This window comes from Egretta garzetta, unplaced genomic scaffold (assembly GCF_000687185.1).
Source record: "Egretta garzetta isolate BGI_Z169 unplaced genomic scaffold, ASM68718v1 scaffold58, whole genome shotgun sequence".
NCBI classification, from domain to species: domain Eukaryota; kingdom Metazoa; phylum Chordata; class Aves; order Pelecaniformes; family Ardeidae; genus Egretta; species Egretta garzetta.
Genome location: NW_009260613.1, coordinates 83,026 through 110,553, shown reverse-complemented (window position 1 = coordinate 110,553; position 27,528 = coordinate 83,026). Strand labels below are relative to the sequence as shown.

Genomic DNA, 27,528 nt, shown 5'->3' with positions numbered 1-27,528 from the left:
GTCCCCAGGGATGGGGGATCCCTGTGCTGCAGTCTGCGCCCACCGCCCCCGGGGCCGCTCGCCGGGCACCGATGAGAAGAGCCTGGCTCCCTCTGCACTACACCCCCCCACCCCTCCCCAGGGGTTCACACACATGGATAAAATGCCCCTGAGCTGTCCCTTCTCCCAGCTCTCCACCCCCCACATGGATAAAATCCCCCTGAGCTGTCCCTTCTCCCAGCTCTCCACCCCCCACATGGATAAAATCCCCCTGAGCTGTCCCTTCTCCCAGCTCTCCACCCCCTGCATCCTCTGGCAGACACTCCAAGCCCTTAATCGCCTGGCACCATGTGCTGGGGCATTTCAAAGTGCTTTGGTCGCCACCGCCACATCTCAAGTCACTTTTTGTGGGAGTCAGTGGGGTGCCTTCACTTTTAATAACCCTTCATTCATTGCCCCCCGTCTGTTTTTCCAGTTGCTTTCTAAACCTCTGTAAGCTCAGAGCATCCTCAGCCCCCTTGGACCAGGAGCTGCAGAGGTGTAAAGAGCCACCTCCTGCACTGTGTTGGCCCGTGGCACTCCCCTAGCTCATACTGCTTCTGCCAGAAGGGACAAATTGTTCCCTTCCGCACTCAACTCTCCCTTTATTGAACCTCTAGCCTATCTAAATTGCCCTTTCTAGTGTTCTGAGCCCCAGTCCAAGGAAATCATTCCTCATACAGAGCCATTCTACAACACTGATGCCCTTTCTTCTTCTTCTGGCGCTGTTCTTGGGCTGCTGTGTCCTCTCCCCGATGGAGCCAGGGGATGGGACTCACCCTGCATTCCAGATGCAGGTGCCCCAGACATTCCTACAAGGGTACTAAGCTGTTTTCTGGTTTGCTTTGTTCTTAATTCCTACTAATTCCTAATATTCGGTTGCCTGCCTGGCCACTAAAAGGCACTTGAGCTAACGTTGCCATTAAACCATTACAAATAATACGCCATTTCTGGGTTGCTTGGATGGTATGATGCACATAGGGCTAGGGTTGCTTTTTTCCCCCCAAGCACTACTGGAAATCATAGAATCATTTAGGTTGGAAAACTCCTTTACGACCATCAAGTCCAACCATTAAATGCATCGGTACCAAATTTTATCTTTTTATCACTCTTTTTTCATGCTACAGATACTTACGGTTGTCACTCAATGTGGCCATGCTCTTCCACACCACTTACAGAAAACAGTGAAGAGCAAGGGTCCTTGCAGCACCCCATGAGTGACTTTCAACATGAAATCTGGCCACTTGTTTCTGTCTTTTGACCAGTTATTTCGCCTCCATGGACCCTTCCCCTTGCCCCAGGGTGATGTCATTTCTTTAAGAAGCTTTAACTAAGGGCTTTCTCAAATGTCTTGTGGAAATGTAAGCAGGCTATACTCATCCAGGTCTCTTATCCACATGTTGAGTCCTTCAAAATCTCCCTGAGGCACAATTTTCTTTAAGGAAAAAAAAAAAAAGTATCAATTCTTTCACAATCTGTTTTGTTCCTTTGGCCACTTTTCTGGTTTCTTTACGCCAGTTTCTGCCAGCTTGCACTGTGTGGATGTCAGAGCTGCTTATTCTTCTGGGAAGTTCTGAAAGGTCGATCTCACATTTGTCACCTGTTGAGCTTTTGCTTCTAGGACCGGTACCAACAGCCACCCAAGTTCGCAACCCCGATTCTTCATGCTGGAGGGCCTGCAGCGCTCTCTGGAGAACGCGCCGGTCCTGGTGACGTGTTCGTTTGCCTCCTTCGTTCATTTTGTTGCTTTGCTCTCTGCTCCCGCTCGTCCTTCAGCCCGACACAGTCGCTGCCCTTCAGCACAGGTGCCGGGGCACGGCTGGCGGCGGGTGGCCTGCACCAGGCAGGCAATGTGTGATGCAACGCCCGACGCTTTCTGTGATGCTTTGCGCTCCCTGGGGCATGCTCTGCCACCCGGGCAAGCAGCGGTGACGGCCTGGGGACCTTTGGAGGCTGTGTTCCTGTTTCACAGCCGCCGTCCAGCTGAGAAGCGTGCCAGGTGAAATGAACTGCGCCAGAAGGTTCATACAAACAACAGGGGGGTTAATATTGTTGTAATCGCTTTGGCTGGCTAGTTCCTATCCTCAGAACATGATTCTGTTTCTAAAAAGTCAGATGCATTAAGCTACTCTAAAAGGAAAGCACCAAATCATTTCCTTTATTAACAGTGTATGTTTAGGTGAAAGGCTTTAATTTAGTATGTATACAGAGAGCGAATGTTCTTCACAGACAGTGGTTTTGCACAGAGCAGGAGACCTCAATTTTCACGTTTACAAAACAGAAAGACAAAAGGGCTTAGAGTATTTGGTTTTGTCAGCTCAAAGGGAAGATTCAGAGAAGGGGTCTGGAAGAGTTTATTGCGATGGTGTAGCTCCTATTCAGGCTCAGTCCTGCAGTTCTACCTCATGTGTGTGCTCTTAAATGACTGAGGAAAACAAAGAATTGAGAAATAACTGAGAAACATCCAAGCAACTTCAACATACTGATTAACCAGACATCAATCCAGGACACCGTTAAGCTACAAGAAGAGTGATGGGCAGTAAGGTTTCCTCCACTTGAATGTACTTCAAAATACAGAAGTGGAAAAAATAAAATAAAAATAACCCCAGCAACTTGAGTTTACATTCAAAGTGAAATTTGGATAAACCGTTTCGCAGACGTGTTTGTTCTGGTGTTCCTCTGCAAGAGCTGTAGCCAATGTGAGCAGGCAAGAGTGAGCGCTATCTAATTAAAAATGAGCTATAAACATTCAAGTATCACTAAGCGTGGCCTGATTCTGCCTGTCTTCCTCGCAGAGCGTGGGGATCAACCTCCTGATGGCTTCATGACAGGTGGGGAATGAGGTGCTACTCGGTGTAAAGAAGAGGTACAGAATCAGGACCACAACAAGCAGCAATGACAAAGTCAACTAACTTTCTCGGAGGTTGCTCAGGGACGGATTTTTAAAGGGATTAACAAAAGCTGTTAGAAACTAACAGCAGGGGCACTGCTGAACTCCATCAGGTGCTCAAATATATCGGTAGGTCCCTAAATGCCTTTAAAAATCTGTCCCCGATGCACAGTTTCCTCATTTAACAGGACAAAAAAAAAAAAAGGAGAATTGCTTAAATGGCAGTGAATTCATTGAGCCAGACTTCAGGAAACCGCGGGGACTTCCACATTGACATCTGCTCCTTCAGAAGCCGGCACGCTTAAAACAGTCCCTGGTGGTATTTATTCCCTAGCAGGAACCCTGTGTTTCCGCGCAGAGCGCACGGCTGCCACGCTGCCCGCTCCTTACTCCCGTGGGTAGATCCTTTGCAGCCGGTGTGGATGGCGAGAGGCGTGCTGCCCTGCTTGTCTGCCAAATTTGATCTTGGGCAAAGCTCAGCTGAACTCCAGAGGAGTGGAAACGGTGATGGGAGGTACGTGGGCTGTTGGAGCTGAACCCTACAGCTCATGTTCACTCCTGTGAGCGCTGGCTATGGGGTAGGACTATCAGCATATGTCTTGCTCCGGTTTAATTAGCAGCATGTCATGAAATCCAGCGCGGCTCTGTGAATGGTGCTAAAAGTGGGGATTTACAGGGAATCTGTTAGAAGTGCACTTTTGTCATGCAGAGCCGTGTAATGGATCCTGCTTCCTTGGCGGGTGACGAGGCAGAAGAGGGTTAATACTGTTGACAGCAAAACAAGTCCGATGAAAAAAAAGGCTGCGAGTATCAGGCTGGCTTCTCCAGGACTCAAAGTTTTGCCAAAAAAATTGCCCCCTTTGCTGTCATAATCTGTTAAAAGAGAAGTAGTTCATGAGAAATCTTGTGTTAGTCTGAAGAGTTTTAAATGACATTTTAAGAAATCCTTACCCTTTGCAGTGGTCCTATTTTTTGCAGTAGTTGTATCGTATGGTCCACTTGCAGGTCCTCCTTCTGAAGACGCTTCCCACTCTGTGAGAAGAGAGAGAAATCAGTTTTAAACTGAAAGAGGGTAGATTTAGATGGGACATAAGGAAAACATTTTTTACGATGAAGGTGGTGAGACACTGGAACAGATTGCCCAGAGCAGTTGTGGCTGCCCCATCCTGGAAGTGTTCAAGGCCAGGTTGGATGGGGCTTTGCACAACCTGATCTAGTGGAAGGTGTCCCTGACCATGGCAGGGGGGTTAGACTAGGTGACCTTGAAAGGTCCCTTCCTACCCAAACCATTCTATGGTTCTATGACTCAGTTCTACATTTGCTTGTTCATTTGAAGTGCCATGGCCCAAATGAGTATGTGTTATAAAATCAATTCACAAACACAGCGGGGACCCAGGCAAGAGAGGCTGGGCCCAGATGTTAAGTGAAATTATGTGATGTGGAGAGGCTCACAGAGCACTTCTGACTTCACTCACAAGTAGTGGAAGGGACCCACACCACTCAAAAAGTTTACCAATATTTTTTAGTTAAAAGCTCACCTATTTCTTGGGCAGGATGAACAATCGTTTTCTGAAGCATCTTCTGTCTATCTCAGCCGGTCTCTGCCCATGCAGGAAGGAGCTCGAATAGCCCCATGAGCCAGCAGTGATTGCAGGGAGGAACAGCACCAGGCCAGCCTGCATACCCTCCCACACATCACATGGCAGCAAGGCTAAAAAATAGCTTTGCAGTGGTTTTCTGCACCACCTGTGGGTCACTAATGGCTGTCACTGTCTTAGAGGGGCTCTTGTGAAGCTCCAACTGTTTTTAAGTTGCAGAGTACAGCAAAGATTACTGCCTTTGCCATATCATTAGGGGGGGTTGTCCTGTCCCTAGGTGATGCTAACTGGCTGTGGCAGTAATTTACAGGTGCTCCCCCCCAGCATGCAGGCGCAGCGTTGGCATTAGCTCTCCTCCTTTCCTCCCTGCCTTCCATCCGATCTGCTGCGATACTACCTCTGAGTCCCAGGACATGTTTCTGATACTGCACCTGATTTATTGATGGTGTAGGTTGTTTCCATGCCAGCATGGATGTGATCGGCTACGTGGCAGTGCAGAAGCCACGTTCCAGGGTTTTCTGCTACGAGTTCAACTGTCTGGAAGGTCCCAGGAAAAAGGTCATACACGTCTCCTCTGTGGTCCTTATCTGTCTGTGGCAAGGCAAAGCCAGCATCGTTAAGAGTCTTGCCCCAAATACCCACCACAGGCACTGAAATATTCCAGTTAGACTTTCAGCTCCTCAAGGCAAATTAAATGCTTCTTGTTACACATTTCTAGTGTGCTTCACACAGGGAAACTGAGGCCTGTGGACATCCCTCATTTAATCAATTAATTAATTAACACCAGGAGACCCCTCCTAAGGACTTCAAGTGCTGGTTGAGCGTAGGTGTTTCTCTGAAAGACAGATAGTCCTGCCATCATCAAGCTATCACAACATAAAACCATACTGTAAGAAGGCATAACTCTCTCTGATTTCCTCCCTGTATCTTCCCTTATACCCATGGGGAAATATATATTTTAACCCATCTAACTGTGCCCTCTAATAGTGACATTTATTCATGTTTCATAACAGGCTCAGAGAGGTGGAAGCTTTGCAAGGATCTCATTCATTTTGTATTTCCTCCACATGCAAAACTCCCACCAATTTCAGCATGAGCCCAGGGCTCTCTGTCCAAGCTGTGAAATGAGGCTAGAACCTGGACTTTTTTGCAGAAATTTCCCATCACACTATAAAGGTTTTACTTTGCTTAATTTTACCAACCTTAAAGATGAAGGTCTGTGCATGGAAGTGGACTGTATGTATATCCACTTCATTGCCCATTCCTATCAAATACCAGTTTGTCCTGTCACCTTCGTTCATCGTTAGACCCAGGAGACTGTTATAAATCTTCCCATTGATTGCTGGAAGAATGACAAAACAGGACTGATTAAGAACTGGCCGCAGTATGGGTGATGATAACCTCCACTTCAGGCCCCCTTCGCACTTTCTCTCCGGGCAGAAGGGGTGCCCGGGCAGAGAGGGGACCCGCATTTGTGGCCAGGGTGAGAGCTCTCCATAGAGACCTCTACCACTGCCAGGGGACAGTCACATTCTTGTTTCAGTTTCCAAATCATCTAGGTGCACAACAGCACCTATTTTTCTGTCTTGAAAAGCATCAAATAGGTTTTTCCCTGGCTGAGGTCAAACTCCTGAACAAACAGGATTTTTGCTGAGAAGCTACATGGGAAAAGAGGGAATAGAGTTGTTGCCTAAAATAGGTACCCTCTGCAGAAAGAGAAGTTTGCTTTGCCAGGGCTGTTCCTGCCCCCATCCAGTCTGCTCCGCCTGACTCCTGGGCTGGTTTTCACATGTCATCCTTACGCTCCTACAAAACAAGCCTGCAAGGAATGCAGCTCCCAAACGACAAAGGGAGTCTGGCAGGACAGCCTCTTCCCATGAGTATTAGATTAAACTATCTTGTTAGGAAAATATCGTGGCTGGGCCTCATGAAACCTTTTTGTTTCCAGAGTTGCAGTTTATGAAGTTGCCACGTGTTGGGTAATTGCAGGCTAAACCCAATGTCTTCCTAAAAGGGCTGTGAAAAATAAACCTCTGTCCTCTTGGCTGCTGCCACCGAGTCCTACATACCGTGCATGCTGTTGCCGTCTTCAAAGTTGTCAGTGGAATTAAAATCATCAGGATTCTTATGAAGGTATGTTTCAATATTTTCTTTCAAATACCAGGATTTATTTTCATCGAACACCATAAACAGAAGGGTAAATTCACGGTCAATGTCTTTCCTTAGACCTCTTTCATCCAGAATTCCTTTTCTGCAAACTACAAGAGGCCCAATCAGCCCACTGTATGTGTCCTGAAATAAAATAAATATACTCATTACAAATTGTCTAGTTCATTCAGTTATGAAATACATAGAGATTAACTATCAGGTGAGAAAAAAATCATAACTCTGTCTAATTAGAGATATCTTTCTCTACATAACCATATGTTAATGTAATGTGTTTGCCTTCACCCAAAATCTCTTCAACTGTTCTTTAAGGAAGGAATCACATTACCAGGATGTATGCCTGGGGATTTCAGTAGATTAAGTTACCCAGGCATGTGCAACTGTTATAAAAAATGACAAAGCATCTAGCTCTGTAAATCGCTCCTCTAGCCTGTGGTCCCCGCATAAATGAGAAGCAGGATCCTTTCAGAAACATTATGCTAGGCAGGGTGCTTTATCCACAGCAATGTAATCTTTAATGACCATTTCTTGGTTACCTTTACAAAATTCACTGTTGAATAATAAACCCAAGTGATACAGTTTGGGTCTGTTTTACCAGGGCCAGATCGTTCTGGGACGTTCCACCTGTAGGTGTTTATTTCCCCTGAAACAGAGAGAACAGTTTTACCAAGAGCAGCTGGGTATTAGAGGCTTTGAATAGTATGTAACTGAGATCTGCTACCCTCCTCATCAAAAAATGATCTGAATCAAAACTATCTGTGTAACATGCAGCAATGGGATGTGGACATGATTCTGCCTTCTAGGAGGTCACTAAGGTTCCAGTGGCGTAAATGAGGGCAGACAGCCTCCAGAAAAGGAGGTTTGCAAATGATGCTGGCAACAGTGGCATCCCCCAGAGGGAAGTTTGGAGATGGGACTATTCATCTTTCTTGTAGCAGATCAATGATCTGATGCCGATGCTTAAGGTCAGATAGAGATATCAGGAGCCAAGCTCCAGAAAATATTTCCTGGTCTTTCTCAGTTGAAAAGGACACTGAGATGTGGAGTTGCCCCTGGGATTTTGAGATGGTGCTCAGGGCCAGGAGAGAGGAGTTGAGTCCATACTGACCTTCTGACTGGGAGCAACAAGGGAGTTCTTCCTTCTTCCAGCTAAGCCCCCCTCTCCTCAGCAGTTACTGGAGAACCCCTGTCCCTTCCCAAAAACCATCACCTCTCACGTCCTCCCTGAGCAGAGATTCCCTGACCTCTGATTTGATTTAAAAAAAACCCTAATCTGATGGGGAAATTATCTATTTGGGTGAGGATGAGTTCTCTACACTGAACACAAAGACACATATGTTCAGATGAACTGCCTGTGCTGTGCTTCCCTGCTTTGTGTTTTTTGCTGGTACTGCAGGGAAGGATAGGAGACCAAGATGTGATCACACCTTGCCCTTTTAAGTGGTGGAGAAATGTTGAACCATGCAGTCTCTGACCCAAAAGTCTTCCAGGGTCACAAAAGCCAGGAGCAGTGGGGGACATGCTACAAGTCAAGGAAAAACAAGGAAATCACAGAACTCTTGGCTGTGGTCTTAATACAGCTGCAACCCAACAGCTGCCAACAGCTGTGGACATCAGGGCAAAGGAGAGTTTTCAAACTTAAATGGTTGTGAAGTGACTGAGCCTGGTTTTGTGTCACTGAGCCACTACACCATTTTGATGGATCATGCAATAGTGGGTTTTACTGTACAGCAATAACCACAGAAAAAGAAACGGTGACTCTCAAATATCATGCTATGTGAAATGAGTCTCACGTAAATGTTGCAATATCATTTAATCTTACAGGGCAAGCACCTTCTGTTCGTTACAGCATGGGTTTACGCACTTCAGCGGAGATCAGAAAGGCTTTCAAGACACAGCACTACACTAATAGGACAGAAAACACGAACAAGAGACGCCTCAGTCTCAGAGGCATTCATGCCATGAAGACATACACCAGAGAACAGTTTGCCATCCACCTCTATATAACCTACTTGCCATCACCCCCTTTTAGAGAGTGTGATGTGAGAAGAGAGCCTGGCCATGGTCCTTCACCTTCCTCACTTTTTACTCCTCGCTTCAGGACATTTGGAGGCTGTAGGCTCTCCTTAAAACCTGAGACACTTCAGATGGCATCAAAGACCTATGTTTGAAGTGCAAATGAAGCATAAACCCTGAAAAGACTGATAAATAAGAGGAAAATTGATGTTTTTTTCCCTTTTTGCTGTTGGGTAAATGGAGACATGGACAGGGAGAGGACAAAGCTGTGGCAGCTGAGAGCTGTTTTGGCTTAGGCTGCTATAGTTCGGCTCTCTACATCTCTTTACCATGCCACCCACAGTCTCTTTAGGAGCTGGCAGTGCTCTTGGGAGCACAATTTAGCAGGACATAAATCTGACTGATGACAAGTTCAGGATCTAGTAGAACTAGATGGGCTCTGGGAAGCTTGGGGTGAGCAATCCAGCCTGGTTTAGGATGACAGACAGCGAGGATTTCGAGATGGTAGTGGTGGGTCCGAAGGTCCCAGGAATTATTCTTGTTTTGAGGGAATTGTTTTCCCTGTTAACTGCTGCTTCCAAATTCCTAAGGAAAAGTCTGTCCTTAGGTCTTGCTGGAGAGTCCTATCCTTTGGCCGTCAAACGCAGGCACCTTTCCTCGTCTAATTCATCCCAAGCCTGCTCCCATGTGGACACAGGAGACATGACAGCAGTGTTCCCAGAGTCAACACAACAGCATCGACAACATCGTGGAGGAAATAACAGAAGAAGAGAATCATATAAATAATTTTTTTCCCCCCATATATTAACCACAGGTATTCATTCATCAAACCCCAACAAGGCAGACACTGGCTCGCATTTGCCCATGAATTTGTGTGTGCACGGTATGGATACAGCTACCTACAGGAAAGAGATTTCGGCTTCCTGAGAGGTTTAGGACATCAGAATTTCTTTTCATTTAGTTTCACACCAAAGCTCACAAATACCATGAAAAAAATGGCATGGATGATGGAAAGAAAAAGTAGGTACATTTTGGATTGACTGTAATGCCTGGGTTTGAGTTTGGCTTCCTGCTAGAATATAAAACCGAAGACAAAAATTGAAGTACAAAAATTTTAAGATGTATTTTTCTATATGAAAAATGTAAATGCTACAAGATTCAATGCTTCTTGTTCTTCAGTTGTTCTTCTGTTGCTTCAGTGCAACAGAATTATTTTGCACTATTTTCCTCACTAGAAACCGAGGCATATTTGGTACACTTCTTCAAAGACTTTTAAATCATGTGATAGTGCCATTTTGCATGATATGCATCAGCTCTGAATGCAAATGCCAATTCTGTGTACATTAAGAAAGAGGCAGGTTAACATTGCCAACTGCAACTCTGCCACTGAATTTCTCATTTTTTAAAATGTTGTTAGAGCATCAATCTGGAGCAAATGCAGCGCTGGCTTACACGTCTCTTGCCGTGATTATGGGCTTGCTTCCTCCTTTTTGGGAGGTCGTATAGTGCTGTTACACTCCTGTTTCTATCCTTGATAGACCAAAGGTTTGTTCTCTGCCCAGGCATGCTCACTTGATCAAGAACCTACATGTATAACAACACAGAATCGTATCTGAACAAACGCTAAGCGTATTATGTCTGGAGGAACATATAGGTATGTGTTAGCTTGAACGAGGGATTATCATTCGTGTGTGAAAATGCTTTTATATATGGCCTTTGTTGTTCAAATTTAAAAAAAAAAAGAACATCCTTACCAGGGAGGGTAATCGGTGTCTCAGGTTGTTCTTCACAACCCACTTCTTCTATACCATGTGCGCTTATCGAGTAAGGCCTGCTGGCTTTGTTCTTAAATACGACCAGAACAGAGTCACCAACCTCGGCATGGAGTAACGGCCCTAAATTGAAACAGGAGACGCTGTTGATTAATGCTGCTTTTCTGAATTTCATCAGACTTTCAATAGCTTGGCCTAGAAAGGAGCCATGGTCTTTCTCCAAACCCTCAGACTTTTCTGTTCTTTCAGCGAAGCCATGAAAACTGGCCTGCTGTGTCAGCTGATGAAAAGCTCCATATATATAAATAATCTTTTCTTCTTTCCAGTCAATGAGAACTATTCACTCTGGAAACAGGTCTTTGGACAGCTTGTTTTTAAAGAAAACTTATGTGGATTATTTTTGTATCTCTCAAAATTTTATTTCTTAAACTGTTAACAGCTTTTTTCTTGACTATTTTTTTTAATTTTGCACTGCAAAAAAAGGGAATTCCTAGAGAGTGTTGACTACTTTATGACCAGCTGTTGCCCACCTCTCATCCCATAAAAAACGTGAGCTGGTGGTTATTTTATGACACACACAACATTTTGTCTTGCCCAATTTCAGATAGAAATCCAGCCCCTTGATATTGACTTAATATACCTACAAAAGCCTCCACCATGTTACACGCTCTGATGCTAAGGTAAATCCTAGAATTGCCATTCCTGCATCCTCCCTATTAGTACTCCTTAAGAAACTCCTTATTCCATGTTGACAAAGCTGGGAAAACTCTTTGGTTTTTGAAAGCAATCCTCTTGCTTATCAGGCTCGGTCTGTGAGCTGTGAGAGCTACTTGCCCAGGATTTCCAAGTGTTCCTCCTCCTCCGTCCTCACTTTGCGCTGCGTGAAGTTGCCATTTGTGTACTCCCTGTAAACCACCTTCTTGTACTTGGAACCGATCATATCTTCTGCTTGGCTCAGGAAAATGTGCCCATAGCTGCAAAATAAAAAGGCAAAAATTCAAAGCTCTAAACCTTACATATCTAAAAGCTAGTAACTGCTGCGTTATTCACAGTCAATGTGATAAGAATATACGGCTTGGTCCAGCGTGCTGGTTGATGTGAAGCCCTGCACGCTGCAAGAGATTTTAAACAGCAAATAACACCTGTGATAATCCTGACTAAATGCACACCCTTTTCAAACAGGTAAAGCTGAGGCCATGTTGCATTCACCACAAATTTTTGGGAACACAGATCCTTCACCAGAGCTGTCAGAGCAGAGATGAAGTTCCAGCTAAGAGTAGGTTTGGCCACTCTTGCTTTTTGGCTAGCTGCACCCTCCGCTCCAATAAAAGATACTGCCCATCCCTGCAAACCCAAATCCTCTTACCATGATGGCTGCTTTCACTATCTCGCCTATTAGTCAGCCACGGGAAGATGATAACTGAAGCCTAACCTTGCAAAAGCCAATGCCATCATCTGAGATAAGAGGGGGCTGCTTTACCCTGCCCGCCTGCTCCTGTGTACTGTGCAGGGCTGGATGCTTTCCCAGCACAAAGATAAAGTCAGAAATGTATTTTGCCTTCTGCACCTGGCAGAGGATGCTTTTTTGTGCCCTCTGGGTTTGTGCAGTCACCCACAGTTTGTTGCTGCTCCTGTGGGATCCCAGAGGGCTGTCTGGCCAGCAGAGGACACTCACCACCAGCAGCAAAGGAGAGCTTCACCCTCTTCTGAGAGCAGCTCTGTCTCCTGGCAGCTCATCTCCACGGTGCCCCTGGCAGGGGAGTTGCGAGGTTGGCTCACAACATATTAAATAAAAGCAAAAGAATGCCCCGGGAATACCACTTACTGTAGTAATACCTTGTGTGTGCAACAGCAGCCTTAGACAATACTGGAGTTAATATTTTCTTGAAACATTTCATTACTTGTGGCTTTTCAGGTATATTTTCTACTGGCTCCACTGTACTCTTCCTCTTCACCAAGTGCAGTTTCCCAGCCACTTTTCTAACGTTTAGTTCTGAAATATGTTCCTTGTTCCTTTTTGTTTTCACCAAAGTGGTCTCAGAGACCTCCCTGCGCAATGTGATCTGGAACAAGTACCTTCTGCATGCGCTTTTTGTTCCTTAGCACAGTGCAGCATAGACAGGATTCACCTGTGGCTGTTACTGCATCCTGACCTTCCTAGGGAGCTGGGGGCTGCAGCGAAGCAGAATCAGCACCTCCCTAATGCATCTGCACTGCTTGCAGGGGCTCACATCTGGGGCAGATACCTGGGTTTCTTCTCTGTGAAAACCAGAGCACTGGGATGGAGAGACTGGGAAGGGAGAGGAGGGGGTTGGGGAGCATCACTGTAGGGCTGAGCCAGGGCTAGAACACACATATGGATTTAGGGACTTGGAAGCCTTCTTGGGTTCAACAGCATTACAAGACACTCTGAGGTGAAAACATTTGAAAATGCTGCCTGTGAACTTGTCTAGTCTGTGAGGCTGTCACTTTACCTTTTCTCATATTTTCATAGAATTGTAGAATCATAGAATACCAGGTTGGAAGGGACCTCAAGGATCATCTGGTCCAACCTTTCTAGGCAAGAGCACAGACTAGACAAGATGGCCCAGCACCCTGTCCAGATGCATCTTAAAAGTGTCCAGTGTAGCAATATTTTGTTCAGCGAAGAGTTCCTCCTAAAAACTACGAGGCTGGCTTCATGAAAGGAAGCTTCAAAGTTCCCCCTCCACTGTAAGTGCGCCCCATGCCCACAGGTGTTTTTTTTACTTTGGGTACCTTTCCTCATTGCTGCTGATGTTGTAAATCTTCGGTACTGAGCTCTTATTTGAGGCATAGTCCCACTCCACCTCCTCTGCAGCGATGTAGTAGAGCCGCATGGCTCCATGCTGCTGCTGGGCTCGGGTGGTATTACGGCAGCTGCTGACCTCGTAGAGGTGTTTCATCCCACCAACAAAGTGATCAAAAGTCCTGCAAACCACTTTGAATGTGCCTGGAAAGGAAAGTGCGTGAGATTTAGGCAATTAAAAAAACTTTAAAAAGCGGCTTGGCAAATTAGGTCTTGTGCCTTTTACATCTCTGGTCTGTCCTGAAACAAACCCAATCCGTGATGCTGCATGGAAAGTCAAGTGAGGGGATGCTTATATCGCTCAGAACTCACTGGCTTTGAAAAATTAAGGGGCCTGAAGGACAAACTAGTTGGTAAAATGGATGTGCACCCATCATCTCCTTTAGTCACCACATGCTCAATGGTCCCAAGATGTAAGAAGATGGGGATTCAGGCTGACATTCACACACTCAGGAGTAAACATGCACATAAGACATTGCAGGGCTGTGGCCTGTAACTCCTATATTACAACAGGTTTTTCAACAAAAAGCGAAATGTGAATGCCGACACAAATGGAGATCCGTAAGTCAGCAAGTAACTTTTTGCTCCGTAGGAAACACTAGCCTGCTCCATCTTCACTCAGAAATCTCCACAAATTACTTCTAACTATTTGAGTTAGATTAACTTAGCCAAGGGAGCTCTGAAAAGCAGTGGATTAGATGTCTGGCAGCAGGAACAAGCTGCCCAGTAAGTCCTCACCGGTGCTGCCCGTGCCGCAGACGTGCCCACGGGGAGCAGGAGAAGACACCGGAGGTGTGTGCAGCGCAAACACCGATAAAGGCATAGAGGAGCAGGGTGTGTGTTTCAGAGATGCTGTTTCCTTGTCCCTGAGTGTGCAGCTGCTGTGCCAGCCTTGGGTGCGTGAGACTCTCCCCTGAGCCCCTGAATTGCCCCGTGTAATCAGGGTAGTGGCGGCCTCTTAGCAACTTTGCAATACAGATGGAGACCCATTATACAAGAATGCCTCTAACAAACACAAAGATGCTGCTCATAACCATTCATCTATATGCATCTATATGGTATAAAACCAACTGAGTTAAACTTTCTGACCCTTTGCTCTCTCTCCATGAAAGGCCAGACCACCAGGTTGGGGTTTTTTGTAGCTTTGATGATCAAAAGCTGCAGTGACAGTCGGAGCATCTTTTGGCATGTCCATGGGCAGATTTTAACCTTTCTACTGTCCTTCCCATTTACTCAAGCAGATGTTGACCACAACATGGTCCTGCATAGCTCCACCTGCTAGCACTCTTGTGAAGGCGGAAAGCACTTCCATGGCTGCCTTGTATGTGAGTCAGTGATGGAACCAAAATTAGAAGCATAGCTCTGTCCAGACTAGATCTCAGCTCATTCCTTGTGCTTCCAGGGCAAAAGTGATGAAAAAGGTAAAATAACATGCAGTTAAAGAAAATCACATGCATTGGTGATTGTAAAGATCTGATAATTCATTCAATTTCCTTTATTGCCAATAGAAGGTTAGCTGGCAAAAATTAATAATCTCCTAGAATATATTGTTTAGTGTGAATCCTGTGGTGCAGTTTCATGACAGATGGTGGCAATGTATGGGATATGCATAAGAAGAGGACCTGCTGTCTTATAGACACCAGTGCCAGATGTCTACCCTGGCACGTACACAAGGCCAACAGGTATTTCTATCAGGTGCTCCAGCCAAGGATGGCCCTTGGCAAAGCCTTGCACAACTCTGATGACTCTGTGGATTTAAACAGAGTTGCACCAATGTAAAGAAAAGAACCGTTGCACTCTCTGTCATTAAGCTTCTCTGGTGTCTCCAACAAGCAATTCACCCCATCTGAGTCTGAAGAATGTGTCACTGGATCATACATGAGAATTAAAAGTATCTTTAATGCATATGCTTCTGAAGAAAGTCTTAAAGACTAACTATTACTGAAAAACTAATATTGAAGTCCTAAAATACCTTAAATGATGTTGACAGTCTACATAGCAGTGAATTTTATCTTTGCTAAAAAATCCTGTTTTGAGAGGTATGGCAATTCTGTGAGCATCCCATTAGCTATCTCTCTGCCTGCTGCTCTGCCTATCCCAAGGTCATCAAAGCCTCTGCTCTTTGGTGCACACATGTTTTTGATCTATAGCACCTTTCCAGAAAAGTAGCCCAGCCTGAACTCTCAGCTATGCCATGTCCCCGTAGTCTCCACGCTTCCAGGCTCCCTCGTGCAGGGCAGAGCATCTCACCGACTGTTATTTTGGCTGCCCGATTTCTGCACGTGCCACGCCACCAAGATAAGTTCATGAACGTACCCACGCGGTCTGGCTGCATCAGCGCTGTCCCCGATAAATGAGGAAACAAGGCCAGCCCGTCCCTCGTCGTCCCTCTCAGGTCGATGGTGTTTCCTTGAAAGTGGACCCCGTGCATGTCGTAGTGGCTGCCCAGCCCGATGAGGTGCCAGGAGACCTTGTCATCCTTGCACATGGCCAGGCCTGGCAGATTACCAAACAAGTAGCCGTTGACCGCTGGAGGAGAAGGAAAGATCCCGGTTGGCAACAGGTCAATGGAAACTCATCGCAGAGCCTCCTACCACCTTCCCAGAAAGAGACTCGCAACTCAGCAAGCCGTGACATTAATTAAAGGGGCATTTTGGGAAGCAAAGGTCGCACTGGGTGACACTAAATTAATATCTAAATGCTATTCCTATAAACTCTGAGCTTCTACCTTTTTTTTAGCCTGTAAAATCTTGCAATAGCCCTTTGCAGTGATGTAGCACTTCTCCTGCGAGCTTTTCAGGATGCCTCACAGACACCAGTTAATGTATCAATTAGGTACCTCCTTTCATCCTGGAGAATATATAACCAGATCATTAAGGCCATGGAGTGGGCCATAAAGAGGCCAGGTTATAAATTCATTTCTGATGGCACCTTTTTGTGTGATTTTGACCTTTGATTTCCACTTTGACTTTCAAAATACCTCACTTTCTTTCACAAGGGTGTTATGAGGCTAAACTCCCTAATCCTTAAATGCTCTTTGTGATCACTGGGTGAAACATATTATGGCAGAACAAAACTTTAGTATGAGATACCACCTCATAACAGAAGAGTAAAATAGATGGGTCCAGAAAGCCCCAAGGTTCTCTAACAATATATGTTCTCAGTGCTCTTCAGAAAACTAAACCAAAGACAGGCTATGTGATTTACTTAAGTCTGTCATGTCAGGAGTAACTTGGAGGACGTCTGTGCTGAAGTCAGACACTTACATCCAGAAGTGATGGTTTAAAATATTACTGGCCATTCCCTAGTCTTTGCCTCTCCTCTTCCAGAGGTGGTCACTGCCCAGGTGGGAGCTGGCATAGCAGAGCAGGTGGACCTTCATTGTCTGAGTCAGTGCAAGGCCAGCAGTGAAATTTTTATCACCAGTGAACACTGGCCCTTTCTGCAGTTGGTGCCTGACTCTGGCATTATGCTTTTTGACAGACGCAAGGTTTGCATCTGAAAGTGACACTCTGTTCCCTTTCTCTAGGTGTAGGTGGATGCATCCATTGCTGATGTGACTGGGCTTTCAATGTGCCCTCCAAGGGCATCAGGAGCTGGCCATAAGCTGACTGACAGCTTTCCACCTCACCCTCCGGTGCACTGCAGTCAGCTATGAATGATGATAAAAAAATGCCAACTCATCTTCCTAATATGATTGAAGAAAAGGTAACATTAACAGATATTAGATGTTTCATACCATGCATTTTGTTGGATTCCTTGAAATCTGCATCATTTTCATCTACTTTTGAAGGGTCTCCAGTAAATGCTTCGATATTCTTGTTCAGATACCAGCTGTCATTCTCATCGAAGATTGAAAAGAGGAGGTAAAATTCTCTGTCTATTCCTTTCTGTAGCCAAGAAGGAAGCCAAGACATTAAGAAAATTCTATGCAGAATTACCCAAGTAAAAATGATTTTTTTTTTTTAAAACAAAGCTTTCTTTCCCCCCAAAACTGCAGCTGCCTTCTTCCTATGTCCTTGTAGAGACAGGAATTGGCACTCTTCCATCAGCCAGAAGGATAAATAAAGTGTCCATTACTAACTTAGGGTGGAAAGATGCATTCATTGCCAATAAGTACATGGAAAAGATGGAAAACCTAGGCACAAGCCAGAATACTGGGGAATGACAGTTTCATCTTCCTAACCACCCCCTTAGGTCAGCTTTTACCCTGAGGAATGACATTTGCTTAATCTCTTAAAACTGAGCTGGGAACTGGGCAAATTGGCCCATATGGGAACCCCCACCAGTGCACCACCCTGCTGTTAGGGACAAGCAGATGTCCATATTGGGCACCTGCGTCCCGTCGTGATTCAGCGTGTTCTTCCGACAGACCAGCAAAGGCCCCACAAGCCCGGAGTTGGTGTCCTTGACGGCATCAGTGGCTGAGTAGTACAGATAGGTCAGGCAGGGGGGGTCACTCTCTGTTGGACCTCCTTTTTCAGGCACCCTCCATTTGTATGTGAAGGTTTCACCTGGCTTAACGTGGGCTCCTGGCTTCAGATAGCCTGCAGAAAGAAGATTGAGAAGCACCAAGGTTACAGGAAAGTTTTGTCTCCTGAACACAAGCCTTAGCTGGGAGTCAGACGTAGCTGCTCATTTCTGTGGACAAGCTCCCGCTTGCAGCCACAGCTCGAGCACCATCCCATAGTCTGGGCGCTGATGCCATGGGGACATCTCACTGGTGTCCTGTGCCATGGGGACAACCAAACCCATTCCCTGCAGAACAAGTTTAGCTGCTTCACCCAGACACCTTCCAACACTATCTGGATAATCTGGATCCAATTAGACAAGACATGCAGAGCTCATCCTTGCTCTTAGATGGCTTCCTCTAATGTTTGTAGCTTACCTGCCCTATCGTGAGATTAATCTGCAGCATGAATGCAGACTCCATCTTTTCATTAAGCACTGACCAAGCAACTACATCAGAGAACAGAGCTGCAGCTATGGCTTTTCAGAAATTCAGAACGAACCTGATTTTGGTAATTGTTTCTTTTTGATTTTGTAGCAATGCACAGGAACCTCTGTCACAGGCTCCAGAGGGCGGTCAATAGTATTTTTTTTGGAAGCTCCTTTTAAAGGATTTGGGCCATTGTCTGCTGCTGTGCACAGGGTGGATGGAGCGCCACTCGTGTAATTTAGCCACTGTAAAAGAGTGTTGATATCCTCTCAGAGAGGACTTACAAAAGGGACTTGAAAGGAAAGTTGGGAAAAGGGGTCAGCCTTTCACCCTTTGTAGAAAAAAAGTGCTAATTAACCTTTCTGGTCTTTGCTATGAGGAAGATCAAATTAGAAATTTTGTTTAATGCTTAGGCATCCCTTGACTGGATTTTCTCAGCACAGTCTGATGTGTCTGGCAGCAGCAGACTGCACCGATCTAATAGTCCTCTCTAATAGTCCAAGAGAATCCTCTTGAAAACGTAGACACGAGTGAAAATGGCAGGATTATATATGAACACATTCTATTTGCCACAAACCACAATACAAAGTCGAGTACTGCTTTAACAGTGTCTGATACTACTGGATTCATCCTGCAGCAGTGCTCAATAAAAAGAACATTGATTTGGAGTTAGAAAACCCCTGACACTGGACAAGTGTCAAGTGCAACATGGAAGAGTGTTTCCTGCAAGCACAATTGAAAAAAGATGTCTGCAGACATCTGTAGATGTCTGTAGGTACATTTATGTACAGTATTTTCACATGAATAAGCTACACTCGGACAACGCACAGCCTTTGAAAAGTCATTTGCCTTCGGCGTAAACCTACAGCCCCTGTAGGGCCTCTACATGTATACACTTGTAGATAGATATGATGGAAATCCAAGACACAAGGGGTACCAAGGAGAGAAGAAGAGGCAGAAAGGTCGTTGATGAATCTGGAGTCAGGTTCCTCTCCAAAGACCCGGAGGTGTGCAGTGCACACTGCTGCTGAATTGTAGGATTTGGTTTGATTTTGCTCCACACCAAAGGGCGCAGTGCTGATGGGCGCCATTGCTGGGGAGTGTTAAATGAAAGCACCACAGGACTGCAAGCAGAGGGAAGCTGCACTTCCATCAGGGAACTACAACCACCATGGGTGGCATTAGGATGTGTGCAGATAACTTCAAGGCTGAATTCAAGCCAGTTGTTTCACGATGCAAATTTGTTTTGTTGCAAGGTCAGCAACTAGAGCCAACAGAATTTAATAAAGCCTTTTCCATTGATGTAATTATATCATGTTATGAATTTTACATGTTGGCCTAATTCTCTTAGCAGTTCTCAAAAGAGAGATCATGTCCTGTGAGTTTCTTTCTGGTGTGTTGTAGTGGAAACAAAGCAATTTAGACAACAAGAAACCTACCTTTCTTTTCAGTGCTGCAAATGCAGCAAAAACTTTTTCAGAGACCACAATATTATCTCTGTAAACACTATGGATGGGATTCAGCTCATCTTACTTAAGCCATCTAAAGCTTAGTCCCTAACCCAAACTCTAGGCTTCTTTGGTAGTTGATGGAGACATGTCCCCAGAGGGTGACCTACTGTCTCCTAAAATGGTGTTCAAAGTAAATGGGACTTCTCACCCCCTGCAGGGTTTGTTTCTTGTCACTGACTGAAAAAGGTACCTTCCAATTAAACATGACAATTAACATTTAATGGTTAAACTTAGGTGATAAAGATCCGGTCCCTGCTCAAAATGAGAGGAAGCCTTTGGTAAATGCTCCGTTTCAGTGTTTACTTATTTATGAGGATTAATAAGGATTACTGCTGCTTCACATTCCAGGTCAATCAGATAAAAGCTGCCTCCAACACTGACTATCCTGACAGTGAAGCAAGGGCAATGCTTGACCTGGATTAGAGAAACAGGAGTGAAGCAACCCAGACCATGTGGATAACTATACCCAAAGACTCAGCAGGGCCATCGCACCAGATCCTAAGCTTCATAATTCTGGAGCATGTCCAGAGGAGATCCACTGAGTGCAGTTGAGTGATACTAGATTAGAACTAATACAAACTGGATTGTGCTTGTGACATTTGCTCATCATGGCCCTCAGCTAGTTTTAGACACCCTGTCTGGTACATGTCCAAGGGGAAGAACCATCACATTGGCAGACTGGGGAGTCCCATGGGTTGTGACATGTAGGGTAGATACAAATTAATCAAATCATCCCTTCTGTGCCTTAGCATCCACAAAAAGGCAAACCAACAGAGCAATGGAAGATATTTAGACTCAGGTATTCTGGATGTGACAATACAGCAGTATGGTCAAAACTTACCATCTAGGTAGGGAGCGCCTTCTGACAGCTTGCTGAAGCTCACGCCGTGGGCCATAATGCTATAGCTTCTTTTGGCTTTGTTGGCAAAAGTAACTAGCACTGTATCTCCCACTTCAGCTTTTATAACAGGGCCTTAAAAAAAAGAGTGAGGGAAGGTATTAGAATAAGTACCCTCTAACATGCTTCCATCTAAACAAGAGAGGGCTGACTGGCAGCTGCATGCACAAAATTCCCCACGGGATCCAAGCAGATGTGCTTTTGAACCCAAGGAAATGGCAGGAGGGGAAAACATTCACCATACCAAGTATTCCCAGGTGCTTCATGTCCTCTGACCAAATCTTCTTCTTACTGAACGTTGCGTCAGTATATTCCACATAGCGAACTTTCCAGTATTGCCCTCCTATTCTGTCAGTCCCTTGTGTGAAATATATCGCAGATTCACTGTGGAATTAACAAATTGGACTGGTTAAATAATTGGAGGCTCAGGCAGAACCCTTCATTTCAGATGAAGTTATTGCTCCAGACACAGGAGAAACGACCCCCCAAGTTAGTAGTTTGCATACACTTTTCTAGCAGACGAAGGGATTACAGCTGTAAATTAGTTAACAAATGGGCATTCATTGTGCATCAGTCTTTCACATGTTTAACCCAAATTTGCTTACGGAGACATCTATGTCAACTTACCTCTAACTACCTTAGGGCCAGACCTGTGCCATGACCTGTGTGCAATGTGTCTCTAATCCTCATTAGCTTTCCTGGGAGATACTGTAATACAGTTCATCTTCATCAGTAATAACAGGGGGAAAAATCTACCATCACGGCACCTCCGAGATACACTGACTGTAAGTGTGAAAGCTGCCCGAGGAGTCTCAATGTAGTTTTAACTGTGTTGAACTCTGCGTACGTCAGCAGGGCTCACTTTCTCCATGGACTTAATGGAGCAAGATAAGTGCTTCCAGAAGGCAACTCTGAGCATCACAGTTACGAATCTGACTTCCCAACAAGGTTGTTTAAATCCATTCCTCCCTGCCCCTTTCAATTAAAATTAATAACAGTGCAGGACCCAGCCCTGGTGAATCACTGGGGAAGTCTCACCCAGACTCCTGAAATTAAAACACAACAGGAGAGGACAAGAAAGCTTACCTGCCAGTGGCATTTAAACCCTGCCCAGTGAATTTATCATAACCGTCAGGTCCATAATTCCAGAGCACTTCTTCAGCAGCGATATAATATATTCTCTTGTGACTGAATGGTAAAGGCCGAGACAGGTTTTTTTGGCAGATCTGAACATCATACAGTGCCTCCATACCACCTGGGAGGAGAAAGAGTCTGGAGACAGTCCTTGGCCAGCTGCGGACTCAGCAATCTCATGGATACAAATGCACATTCAAAACTCCCTGGGAGCTACATGGATTGGAAACAATTACTAGGGTAAATTTCTGTTTTTATAGACTACCTCTGCCTACACCGGGCCAGATGCTCGCACCCTTCTCTTGCATGGTGGTACTTTATGCCACAGGTGAAACCCACCGAGGTCAATGACACTCTTTAGTGGTCTTATTTACTCATTCCTGAATCTGGGTAAGGATGGTAGAATGATTTTGGGGGTCAGAGTGCCTCCTGAAGTGGGCAAAATAGCATCATCTCCCTTTGACTTTGTCCTGGTTTCAGCTGGGATAGAGTTAATTTTCTTCCTAGTAGCTGGCATAGAGCTGTGGTTTGGATTTAGAAGAATGCTGACAACTCACTGATGCTTTAGTTGTTGCTGAGCAGGGCTTACACCAGTCAAGGGCTTTTCAGCTTCCCCTGCTCTGCCAGGGGCACCAGAAGCTGTGAGGGGGCACAGCCAGGACAGCTGACCCCAACTGGCCACAGGGCTATTCCAGACCATATGGCGTCATGCTTGGGGGGAGTTGGCCAGGACAGCAATTGCTGCTTGGGACGGGCTGGGCATCGGTCAGTGGGTGGTGGGCAATTGCATTGTGCATCACTTGTTTTATGTATTCTGTATATTCTACTACCATTATTATTATTATTGTTATTGTTATTCTTTTCCTCTGCTGTTTTATTAAACTGTCTTTATCTCAACCCATGGGTTTTACTCTTTTCTTCTGCGAGGAGGGGGAGCGAGCGAGCAGCTGCGTGGTGTTCAGCTGCCTGCCAAGTTAAACCACAACAACTTTCATTGAAATAGAGAGGCTGGTTATTACTACACTAAAGATATTTGTTGCTTGCCAGAATCGAGTCTGTTTTTCCTGATGCAAATCCCACTGAAATCAATGTGCAAGTTCTTAAACATTTTCCCAACTTATCTCTGATATGATAATTATATAGTGCCTGCTGTCATGAGATCTAGTTTACGATATGTGCTTTCAGGCTCTCACACCACACAAATATCACATCGCCATCAAATTCCTTCACATAAAGGTTTCTGAAAACACTGCCAATTTTTGTCTGATTTCTGTGAAGGGAAAAATCTGTGAAGTGTTCAGCTGGCATGAATTTTCTTTATGCGTAAGTACTTGTCTACAACAAAAAGTGATGATGAAGGCTCATCTCATTGCTCATCAAAAGCCCTGGTTTACATAGGAAGCATATGGTGTCAGTGCTGGGTTTAGCAAGCCTTCTGCATATGAATTATACAGCCAAGTCATTCATACTACCTGAAGGTTTGGCCCAACATGTGTAATTCCCACTGGTGAATAAACTCATATTCATGATGTTTATCTGGTGAAATAGTTCCAAAGTGTATAGTTAGTCACAAAAAAAAGTGTCAAATCCTGCTTCCCCTGGAAACATCTCTCAGGTTTCTTTTCCAAGCATAATAGAAGTTGCAACTTCTGAAAGGATCAAGGAGATCTATAGCAGCATACCTCGTAAGTGCTCATTAACCTGGCATGTTATCAGCCACCTCCCAGGGTTCCCGGGAGTCATCTCCGCTGTGATGAACGTTGCTGGGAACAGACCGACGACATCTGCCCTCTGGTCTCTGTTAGTGAACGTGTGGCCGTAGAAATACGCAGCGTGGATATCTATCTCACTTCCCATGCCAAACAAGTGCCAGGACAAGGAAGTGTCTGCACACATCTCCAAGCCGGGGAGATTGCCATAAATATAACCATTAATAGCTAAAAACAAAAGTATGAAACTTTATGAGAGGTGAAAGAGAAGTGCCAAGTGCCTCTGACCCCATTTCTAAGGATGATCCTTTCCTGGCCCAGAAAAGAAACTGTCTGAACGTCCACACTGAATAAGGCCCTCACAGGCTCTTTGATGAAGAGTAACATTTTGAAAATACAGCTTACAGCTCTGGATGATCAAATGACCCAAATTCTCTGGTTGGGTATGTGAAAAACTTCCTGGGTGATATCAAGATGTTGCAAAGGCCAAGTCATGACCAAAAAGGCCTGATAATGAAGTTAACTTGTTCTGCAGCTATTTAGTATCTCTGAAATCTGTTTCATCTTATTTTGAGTCATAAATAGACCATTATATGCCAGGCTTAAGCAATTTAGATTTGAAAATTATGATATCAGTCAAATCAGTCTAGTCAGCTCACTCTTCCTCAGCTCCCACACCTGACAATGTATCAGGACACTAGGAGAATGAGACTCATATTTTGCAAAATATTTTAGCTCCTGGGCTCCACAGAACAATCAAAATACAGAGAAATATCTGAATTTAACTTCTTACACCAGATCTCCAAATGGCATAAAGTTCTATTGGCCAATGGATCTCTGAAGGGCAGGAGTGCTTGTACCAGCCAGCCCACCATCCATGAGGCCCTTTGAGAAATGCTGGACTCTTCCAATACACACATCTCAGTGTGCTCTGCAGCTTGCTTTTCTCTTTTCACAGCTGGTCAAACAGTCACCAAATGGCTTAAATCTGTTGCCTAAGATGAAATGCCAAACAAGTAGCAGAGCTGGGCATGAAAGTCAAATCTCCTTTCTGCAAACCAGTGTGTTGCACTGTATTTAGGGAGAGGCTTTTTATCAACACAGTGCTTCAACATCTTGACCCATTCCTTGCTGACACAGATAAAGGAGAGGCATCACAAGGGACAGAAAGTCCTACTGAAATGAAAAGAGCCTGGTCATGGCTGTAGGTCACCATTTGCTCAAGAGTCCTGCTCACCATGCATTCGGTTGCTGGTCTGGAAACCTTCATCCTCTTTGTCAACCGTAGCTGGTTCTAAGCAGAAGGTATTTATATTCTCGTCGAGGTACCAGCTGAAGTTTTCATCTACAATGCTAAACATCAGGGCAAAAGCGTTAGCAGCACCAGTCCCTTCTATTGAGGTCTCATCTGCAGTTCCTAAATTGCAAACGAAAAGGAAAGTGATAAAAAAAGCCTTGGAGGGGATTGAATTTAAAAGTGATAATAACTTTGGAGCACTTGAGGAAATATGGTGCTCTGCCCATGATCTATAGGGCAGGATGAATCTCACCTAATTTTGCTCTTTTAAGACATTTTGACCTCCCTCCAGCAGCCTTTGAACAGACGAGTGCCTCTAGAAGGCTGATATTTTGAGATCTCTTTGATTTGACATAAGCACCAGTACTTGCCAATATCTATGGTCCCATTTTTCCCCATCTTTGGCCCACTGCACCCAACCCTGTCTTTTAGTCAGTGTCAGCATCTGTGTGCCTACACAGTGAGCCAAGTCATGGGCCTGATCCAGACAGAAACCAGTGACTTTTTTTTGACCAGGAGTTAAGGAGGGGCAAGTGATAGCCTGCATTTCTGTTGCATTGAAGTGGCTGGTGAACCATACCCTCAGAACAGTCATCTAAATGTGGCTCACTCTCCACAGTCTAACAAGGAAGCCTCGACAATTTTCTAGGACTAGAAACTTAAATTTTAAAAGGCTGAAGGCAGAATGAATATAATGCATTCAGGCTAAGTTTGGCATCATCTGAGTGGCCATTTAGGGAACAACCTGAGACTTTAGGATTGGCAATATTGAGTAGTCTATTATTAACTGTTGGCAGGTTTAGGCTTCATCTAATTGTCCAGTCTACTTCTGAACCCATGAAAACTTTTCCTTCCCCTGTATCCTATGGGAGGGAGCCCCAGAGCCTTGCTGTCAGTCCTGTAAGGAGCCACCCACCACCGTTGGACAGAGGACTACAGCAGTAGCATCACACAGATATCCACTCTGATGAATTCAAGACCAAACATGCAAATAACCTGTCCTTTCAGGCTAGGATTGTTTTGAATGTGCTATCTCCTAGCGTCATGTATTATCTCACAGTTATCAGCTCAGCTTCACATATTCAGGCAGTTCTGCAGATTTCAAAGGCTCTCCGGGAGAATAAAAGTCTGAGACATTTTAATTGTGTGAGTTAAGCTGAAGACCAGGCCTGTCCTTTCCACATTAAAGTCTCTCTCTTCTTCATATATAAAACCTGCTTCACTTATATGTTCTGTACACAAAATCAGAGCTGGTTTTGTACTGCGGGAGGTACTGGGAAGAGGTGACAGAGTTGCGTGTCTTAGGGGGAGAGAGGGTGGCAGCTCAGCTGATAGAGGGGAGAGGGCTGGTACACAGTCCCTGATGGCTCCTGTACAAAATTAGCAGACTATAAAACATATGGGACAGGCTGTCACCTCAGCTGCTCAGTGCACGTTCCCATATGGTTGTGATATACAACTTGTGAGCAAAAATAAATATATAATCCATATGGGGAAAAATTACAAAGAACATTGGGGTTTCAAATATGTAAATGGCAGTGCTGAAGTCACCCACCCAGCCCTAATTTCATTTCCTGGGCAATGAGTCCTTTGCTCATCCCGAAATGATCCCAGTTTTGGAACATTTATTTTTGGTCTTGGCCACGACCGGCTGGCCATGGAGCATGCTGCAGTCCCTCCACCAGCCGAGGCAAATCTCTTGTGAAGCCAAAGGGGAGCAGGAAGGGGGTGTCCCAGAGCTACAATACCTACCCTGGGATGCTCCTGGAATGGCCCAGCTATTCCTTGCCCCTTTTTATGGGCTATGTAGGGATAGACTCTAGACCATCATGCTTATACCTGTAAGCAAAAATGACTGTTAAGATGCCAAGCTTGGCAGAGGGGCTTGCTTCATCAGTGTTTCTAGGTCAGTACCTTTTTTACAAACCAGCAGTGGCCCAATTAAACCAGATGCAATATCTCTTGGTGTGTCAATGTGAGAATGGTAAATCCAAGTCAAGCAGTTTGAGTCTGCCAAAGTTGGGGAATAATCTTTCCTTACTGGCCATGTGTACGTGTAATTTCCACCGGGAACAACAAAGTCGTCCTCTTTGCTTTTACCACCGGTTCCATCAGGGTAAAGTGCTCCTAATATATTAAAAGGAAAAAAGAAGCTTTTAGCCCTCCCTTAATTCTTTTCCTTAAATAAGTATGTAATTCCTTCTATTTTATCACGGATTTATAAAATAATAACAGCACTCACAAACACAGAATCACTGAGAAATTGTGAAAAAATTCAGAATTCTGGTAAAAACATCAAAACAAATGTTGAGAGCTAAGATCCATTATTTATCTGTAGACAAAGCTTTAATAATGCATTAACAGGCTCAGATTTTTCCTTGGCTCTTTACTGTCCTCAGTCATCTACACATTTTGTCAGCTAACATTGTGTATCTTCTCACAGAAAACCAATGAGAGTGATGAATGTAGGCAAACCCATACACTCCTCTAACCAAAATACATATGCATAGGTCTGGGATTCTGAAAATTTAATCATGCCTGTTATAGCCCTGTAGAGAGGAAAGCATTTACGTACAAGAACTCCATCCACTCAAAGAGGCTAGAAGTAGAAGGAAGGAGGGAAGATGCTTCATTGACTTATAATTCAGGAAAAAAAGACCCACCTAACCTGTTTCAGTACTGGATTTATCCCAGGCGTTGAAGGTTTGTGGCAAAAACTTTTAAGAGACGAGGCTGTTCCTGTTTTTAGTCAT

At 44.8% G+C, this 27,528-nt stretch overlaps 1 protein-coding gene across 1 annotated transcript in view; it reads right to left on the bottom strand.

The window, feature by feature from the left end:
* Positions 1 to 3,578: 3,578 nt before the first annotated feature.
* Positions 3,579 to 27,528, bottom strand: part of HEPHL1 (hephaestin like 1) — a 35,905-nt gene continuing 11,955 nt past the window's right edge. Inside the window, exons 3-20 of the mRNA XM_009644914.2 lie at positions 26,690 to 26,902; positions 24,716 to 24,895; positions 23,452 to 23,706; positions 21,722 to 21,890; positions 20,880 to 21,019; positions 20,579 to 20,710; positions 17,623 to 17,834; positions 17,027 to 17,177; positions 15,604 to 15,816; positions 13,218 to 13,431; positions 11,295 to 11,434; positions 10,443 to 10,583; positions 7,209 to 7,315; positions 6,576 to 6,798; positions 5,709 to 5,848; positions 4,938 to 5,097; positions 3,860 to 3,940; positions 3,579 to 3,781 (exon numbers count right to left, since the gene is read on the bottom strand). Coding sequence (XP_009643209.2) covers positions 3,579 to 3,781; positions 3,860 to 3,940; positions 4,938 to 5,097; positions 5,709 to 5,848; positions 6,576 to 6,798; positions 7,209 to 7,315; positions 10,443 to 10,583; positions 11,295 to 11,434; positions 13,218 to 13,431; positions 15,604 to 15,816; positions 17,027 to 17,177; positions 17,623 to 17,834; positions 20,579 to 20,710; positions 20,880 to 21,019; positions 21,722 to 21,890; positions 23,452 to 23,706; positions 24,716 to 24,895; positions 26,690 to 26,902 — 3,074 coding nt within the window. The remainder of the gene's footprint in view (positions 3,782 to 3,859; positions 3,941 to 4,937; positions 5,098 to 5,708; positions 5,849 to 6,575; positions 6,799 to 7,208; positions 7,316 to 10,442; positions 10,584 to 11,294; positions 11,435 to 13,217; positions 13,432 to 15,603; positions 15,817 to 17,026; positions 17,178 to 17,622; positions 17,835 to 20,578; positions 20,711 to 20,879; positions 21,020 to 21,721; positions 21,891 to 23,451; positions 23,707 to 24,715; positions 24,896 to 26,689; positions 26,903 to 27,528) is intronic.